The sequence below is a fragment of the Hyla sarda genome, chromosome 3 (assembly GCF_029499605.1).
Source record: "Hyla sarda isolate aHylSar1 chromosome 3, aHylSar1.hap1, whole genome shotgun sequence".
NCBI classification, from domain to species: domain Eukaryota; kingdom Metazoa; phylum Chordata; class Amphibia; order Anura; family Hylidae; genus Hyla; species Hyla sarda.
Genome location: NC_079191.1, coordinates 372,833,335 through 372,840,965, shown reverse-complemented (window position 1 = coordinate 372,840,965; position 7,631 = coordinate 372,833,335). Strand labels below are relative to the sequence as shown.

Sequence of the window (7,631 nt, the reverse complement as noted above, 5' to 3'; positions counted from 1 at the left end):
TTCCTGCTGCGAGTTAAGCTACCATTGATTTAAATGGGTCCACAGACAGTCCGCAATAGTGTGAGATTTGCGGACTGTCCGCGGACCCATTCAAATGAATGGTAGCTTAACTCGCAGCGCATTTCCCATAGTGGGAAACCTGTTGCTAGTTACTAGCGTGTGAACGCACCCTTAGGATGTATTCACACACACAGGATCCACTGCCCATTTTAAGTTGTAAAATCTACAGAAATCCACTGGAGGTCATCCCACAACTTTGGACAAATATGATATGTTGTTTTGGAGCCCTGGCGTTAGACATGATCTTGGAAGAACCTGTCTTAGGGCTCATGTATGCAAATTGTGCAGTGTGAGGTAAACTATATATATAACTTTATTCCTCCTTTTTTTATAACATAGAGGCCTATGCAGGTTTTTTTCTGATGGATTTTGTACAAATTATTCAAAAGAGAATTTGTGGCATGAACCATCTAGTTCTGTATTTACAGAGGTAGGAAAATAGGTCTGCAATGTGCAAGAGTCTGAATTGAGATTTAGGCTATGTTCACACTAGGGAATCTCGCTGTGGACATTCCGCAAGCTTTGGGCGCTGGTATAAACATGACATGTGAACATGGCCTTAGCGTGAGACCATGTGAAGCAGTTAAGGTGCCACAGTAAAGCAGTCTATAAACACAACATCTATGTTTTTGGCTTTTGTAAACTTTTTACAAAATACATAAAAACCTATAAATCCACACAAATGACATCTGCCATTCACAACACTAAGTTTTGCAATAAAAGTAAGTATAAAAGATACATTAACACTATATGTGTCCGGTGCCTGTTACCATGTGAGCATGGTAGGCAGCAATAAGCAATGGTCACGTGACTTTTTCACAGCAAAGTACATGGGAGTAAAAGTGAGACCCAGCAACACATAAACAAGGATGAATAGACCCCAAGAATGGCACAAACTCTGAGCAGAGAGGAATAGTTAATGCCCAATTGTAGTCTTGTCTCTATAGATGCAGGAACCTGTACCAACAACCCTCAAAGTCTTGTAGGAAGACACAAAGGGGGAGATTTATCAAAACCTGTCCAGAGGAAAAGTTTCCCAGTTTCCCATAGCAACCAATCAGATCGCTTCTTTCATGTTTCAGTGTTTCAGAGGCCTTTTCAAATGACAAAAAAAGCAAAATATGCCATAAAATAATTCAATAAAAAAAAGAAATAACATATATATATATATATATATATATATATATATATATATATATATGTATTATTATTTTATTTTTTTCATGCTTGAAACTACATTTATCCTAGTAGGTAAATGTAATCTCCTGTTTTTTAACTTAGACACAATAAACTGGTGTCCATAATTTATCTAAACTTTTACAACACCATACAATATGAAAAAACATAGTCTGTGTGGGAGCAAAAAAGGTCAGAATACAATCTCCACAAGATAAATGTCCCAAATCTGTCTGCAGGAGAAAGTCCATTCTAAAAGCTGTGTATATGCTAACTGGAGTTTATCCATTTACAGGGAGGACTGGCATAGGTCATGTAAACATGACATGGTAATAGTTATTTATTATCTTTCATCCCATACAGCTAACGCCATATAAACCATAGTGAGGGCTCAGTCATCTTGTGGACACTGACTGAAAATGTCTGTGAAACTCATTACTGTGGACGATTTCGAGCAACATGCGAAGTGTTTTCTGAAGAAATCTGTATTTGATTATTACCGATCGGGGGCAGAAGATCAACAAACCCTAGCGGACAATGTATCAGCATTTTCCAGGTGAGGCATAGTAGGCAACGCTTTGCTCTTCACTGCCTGTTTTCAGATACCATAGACCTTTTCTTATTAGTGTAATGTGTAATACTTTGAACACATCTAGTGTTAAAGGGTTACTGTCATTTAAATAAACTTTTCATATATTTTGCACAGATATGTCAAAAGTTTTGATAGTCCTGAGACTCCCCTCTTATTACATGATATACATGATGGGTCTCTCCCCAGCTTGCCGCTCATTCTGACTCAATGCAGGAGATCAGATCATTTTAAGTCTATGGAGCCATCTCCAAGAATCAATCAGACTGGGCAGTGAGTTAGGAAGTCAGGTGCACCACCACACATTTCACCTGGCTATATTTAGTGATTAGAGGGGGTCAGGACTGAGACCCGACCAATAAAAACTTTTGACATATCTGTATGAATTAATGCTGGGGCATATTCAAAAAATTTGCATAGTTTTAATTAGACTAGGCTATCTAAGATTTTTACCAATGACTGTTTGAAAATCAGGCACATTTTACTCTGTGTGCAAAGTCTACATCACCTGCGAGGGGGGGTATTTTTGTCCCCCCCCCCCCCCTTGACCTACCTTTTTGTCCCCCTCCCACCCCCCTTTTTTTTTATTATTGCAAAATAATTTAGAAAATGTGTGCTGCAACACTTTTTCAACAATTTGGTGTAGTTTGCACAGAAAAAGACAAATTTAATTCTGAATATTTCCCCCAGTGTGTTTTATTCACATTGTTGAGTATTTTGAGTAGTGTCCCCTGGAGGAAGTATTAGAAGCTTACCATGTACTGTAATACAATAATCTTAATGATAGGCAGTATGCAGTAAACTCCTACTTAAAGGGGTACTCCGCCCCTAGACATCTTATCCCCTATTGAAAGGATAGGGGATAAGATGTCAGATCGCGGGGGTCCCACCGCTGGGGACCCACGGGATCCCGGCTGCAGCACCCACCTGTTGCAGCTTCCGGCAGTGCTGGAGGCTCTCATCCTAATGGCTCCCAACAACTGTGATGTGAGATTGTGACGTCACGACTCCGCCCCGTGTGCCATCACATCCCGCCCCCTCAATGCAAGTCTATGGGAGGCAGCGTGATGGCTGTCACGCCCCCTCCCATAGACTTGCATTGAGGGGCGGGGCGTGATGTCACATGGGGGCGAGTTGTGACGTCACGATCTCACATCACCGTGGTCGGGAGCCGTTAGGATGAGAGCCTCCAGCGCTGCCAGAAGCTGCAACAGGTGGGTGCTGCAGCCGAGATCCCGGGGGTCCCCAGCAGCGGTACCCCCGCAATCTGACATCTTATCACCTATCCTTTCGATAGGGGATAAGATGTCTAGGGGCGGAGTACCCCTTTAAATAGGCTTGGTATTTTAGGATACTGGAAAATCCAATTGGCAAGTAATTTTTGGGACAACCCCTTTAAAGAGAACCTAACAGCTAGTTCACCCACATTAAACCCTTGTATACTGGGTTATAGTGCAGGTGAAGAGCTGTAAAATGGTGGGTTACTCACTGAAATCCTCTGGTTAGGTGCAGAGTTATGCTTATAAATAGTTTTATTCCTAATGCGCTACAGTGCTCATTGGAGGAAGGGAGCCGGCTGGCTGTACTCCCCTGGCTCCTCCATATTCATCTGACGGGGGAATATTTAGGAGACAGGAGAGCTCTGTCAGTCAGCTCTCCACCTCCAATGCGCGCTGTTGCGCATTAGGAATAAACATTGATCATAGTTATCGGTGGTCTATTGCTTTAGCCTGCCATGACTCACTAGAGCATAGGCGCAATGATCAGACAGTGAGGAGGCAGGTAAGTGCCCTCCTGCCATCTTCTCAGCTGATCGGGACATTGTGATTTGACTGTGGTGGTCCTGATCAGCCACTGAGCCAGCCATGAGTAATGGTTTTTACATTTTAGACACCACAATCAACTTTGATCATGGCGCCTAAAGGGTTATTGCCGGACATTGGCCTGATCGGCAATATCTGGCATTAGCCAAGGGTCCCTGCTGCTGATAGCAGTCAGAACCAACCGGTTTCATAGTTCGCAAGTGGGACAAAGGCATACATGTACACCCTTGGTCCTTAAGAGGCTAAAAATTTTCTCGGGCAGCAATTAGCCACCCCTGTGAAAGTGCCGCCTAGGTCCAATGGAGTCCATTGTAGGGCTAGCTCTGGGTGACTATATTCTAAGCTTCATGTTTATGCACAAGAGAGAAGGCAGGACTGGTTCTGTTGAGGGTTACTGCATATTATGAAATTCCAGTGCCTTTATTTATTCACTGCATAGTGGCTCTACTGTGAGGACAGCATAATAAAAGTGATACGAAAACGGGCCTCTCTATTTTATGTGCTCATAAAATCTGAAGAAGAAAGCAATTAGTTGTAATTGTGCTGTAAAAACATTGTTAAGAATGTAAAATAACAATGTATCTAGGTTAAGTGAAATGTAAAGATGCATTCATCTAAATGATAACCTTTTAAATAATATCATTTTTTTTTGTTGAAGAGTCCTATTTGTTTAATGTATGCATAACTTTGACCTGAAATGTATTTGTAACAAAGTGATCTATGATGAGAAACTCATAAAGCGAATAACACGAATCAATATAATGTTTTTAAATATTTACTGATTCAATGAATGCATCATTAATGTTTTTGTCATAAATAGTGTGTAAACCTATTGAGTGCCTTTTGTTAGCAGCATTAATCTTCCAACAGGCTTTTGTGGTGCCCACAAGGAGGATGAGTCCAGTAGTAGTCCATCTGTTCCAAATGGCTGGGGGAAGAACTAGGGTTTGTAACTTGGTGGATCCTCCTTACACGGATTAAAGAGGGATATTCCAGGATTTTTTTTATTTGACTATGCTACAGGGGCTGTAAAGTTAGTGTAGTTCATAATATAGTGTCTGTACCTGTGTGTGACGGTTTTCTCACATTTCGTCTATGATTATCGCCCCAATATTTATTTTTAACAGCATACTAAATTACTCATGTTCTGGGATTTCCCAGGTTGCAGTGCGACGAGACCTGTAATTACTAGTCAGGTGATCAGAGGGAGTCTGTCCTGCTTCAATGGGTGGAGCGACCGCTGGGTGGGAGAGAGATCATTTTGCAACATCTGTAGGCACCCTGATTAGAAAACTCTGGTGCATTGCATTGAAGGGATCACAGGTGTGTTTCAATGGGTGGGGTGGCTGATGTGTGGAAGGGAGGAAAGTGACCTCTGATACTTACAAACTATGGAACTATTGGATGTGTAGTTTAGAGAACGAAATTCAACAGAAAATACCCAGTTATGGCAGGTACATACTACTAAAATCCCCTTATGGTGGATAACCACTTTAAAGGGGTTCTCCGGTGCTTAAACATCTTATCCCCTATCCAAAGGATAGGGGATAAGATGCCTGATCGCGGGAGTCCCGTCGCTGGGGACCCCCGGGATCATGCACGCGGCACCCCGTTTGTAATCAGTCCCCGGAGCGTGTTCGCTCCGGGACTGATTACCGGCGACTACAGGGCAGGCGGCGTGTGACGTCACGCCTGCGCCGGCGTGTGACATCACGCTCCGCCCTTCAATGCAAGCCTAAGGGAGGGGGCGTGATAGCTATCACGCCCCCTCCCGTAGGCTTGCATTGCAGGGCGGAGCGTGACGTCACACGCTGACGCAGACGTGATGTCACACACCGCCCGCCCTGTAGTCGCCGGTAATCAGTCCCGGAGCGAACAAGCTCCGGGGACTGATTACAAACGGGGTGCCGCGTGCATGATCCCGGGGGTCCCCAGTGGCGGGACTCCCGTGATCAGGCATCTTATCCCCTATCCTTTGGATAGGGGATAAGATGTTTAAGCACCGGAGAACCCCTTTAAGTCCTTTGAGGTGAGGTGTTTGGGAAGGTTTATCCATGGGGTGTGCAGCAGAAATAATTTAGTCAAATTGGAGCAGGAAGCAGGATTTTGGAGAATAAAGACCTATTAATGTGGACTGGAGACAGTCTTGGGTAAAAATGTCCTGAAGGCCAAACAGTGCCTTGATCACAATGAGCCAACCCATGTCTTACTCAGGTTAGATTCTAGTACTGGTAAATCCAGGGTTTGGTTATTTGCTTTTGCAGGGTTTATCTTGAAACAGCACACCTAAAACATTTCCTTATGAGAGCATGCAGGTTTTGTCTGCACGCTACTCTAAGCTCAACTGAGCAGAACTGGTTCCAGCCCTCTGGGGAGAGATGGTTGGATGAAAATACATTTTCTTAAGACTTTCTAGCAGTTTATGCACATAAACTAGCTAAGGGGAGTCATGTGACCAATGTTCCATACATCCTTACACATATAGCTCACCATTGTTGTCAGCAAAAAGCAAGTTGTTAACCTTTAAATATCTATACCACAGTGTATGCAGATGTAGAAATGTAATGCAGAAAATAGCAGGTTATTGATATATATATTTTTTATAATACTGAGACTACTGATACTGAAATTTCTTCTTTGCCACATGGCAACTCTCTACTTTTGCAGCTGGGAGACGGTACCAGGACTCTGTCCTTTGACTCATTGGGACAAATGCTTCTCTAAAAACAGCTGCCCCAGCAGTTAGACTTTTATGGTGATCCAGCTCCGAGAGCCCTTAGTGATCAGTTGATCACTACAGGAATTCACAGCGGACCCCAACATTTTCTTATAGCACCCAATGAAGGTGAACTGTAGTATTAGGCCCCTTTCACACTATAAAAACACTTCCGTTATGAACGGCCATTAGGAAATCACTAACGGCCGTTAGAAAATCCCATTATAGTCTATGGGATTTTTCTAATAGCCGTTTTAACCCGTTATCGCCCGTTATTTTATAACAGCCATTATTTTGTGACGGGCGATAGTTACTGGAGAATTAGTGCATGTACTATTTCTCCCGTTCATTCGCCCGTCACAAAATAATGGCCGTTATTAATAACGGGAGAGAATGGGTTAAAACGGCTATTAGAAAAACCCCATAGACTATAATGGGATTTTCTAACGGCCATTAGTGATTTTGTACTGGCCGTATAACTGCCGATTTCCTAACGGGCGTTCATAACGGAAGTGTTTTTATAGTGTGAAAGGGGCCTTACATGTCAGCCATTAAATGAACTGCTGACAATGCAATCCATTGATGAGTAGTGTCCATGAAAGTGACAGCTTCTCTTACAAGATGCTCTCTGCTTTGTCCCATATGACATCAATACAGACAGACTTTAGATACTATTTTTTTTTTCTTTTAACTTTTTTTGTGCAAATTATTGATTGTGCAAGATCAACCTTTTTCCATGAGAAAAAAAAACTCAGTGTGAACAGGGCCTTAAGGCCATTTTACATTGGCCAGTAGGAAGAGGATAGTGAGCTCTAATATCTGTGATCGGTGCTCGTTTATTGAGCCATTACATGGCTGTATTATTATTTGTGTGTCCCTTTAAATTCATCATTGTCGGCTGAACTTCACCTGTTTACAGAGGTGAAGTGCAGCCGATAACTTGGATTTTATTGGCTGCAAAGATCCAATCAGCCAAAAAATTTGTGTTTGCTTGTTTGTTGGCTGGTCGCTTGCCCTTTTACATGGGCCGATTAATGGGAATATTCCTAGGAATACCAAAAATGCTAAAACTGACAAGAGGATGTACGACCTTACCATTTCTAGAAAGTAAGGAAAGCTATGAAATAGCCACCTTTACCTGCAGTGGGCAACATATAAACAGTTATATTTTAGCAGTATTTCACTGAGCAGGGTGACCCCTTTTCTGCACAAATGTGACTAAAACAGTGTGACATAGCAACAACCTGACGTCTGCTGAGTTGTTGGA

General features: G+C 42.6%; 1 protein-coding gene across 1 annotated transcript in view; it reads left to right on the top strand.

Moving 5' to 3' along the window:
- The first annotated feature begins 1,549 nt into the window (after positions 1-1,549).
- Positions 1,550-7,631, top strand: part of HAO1 (hydroxyacid oxidase 1) — a 30,602-nt gene continuing 24,520 nt past the window's right edge. The window contains exon 1 of the mRNA XM_056567839.1: positions 1,550-1,792. Coding sequence (XP_056423814.1) covers positions 1,656-1,792 — 137 coding nt within the window. The 5' untranslated portion in view covers positions 1,550-1,655. The remainder of the gene's footprint in view (positions 1,793-7,631) is intronic.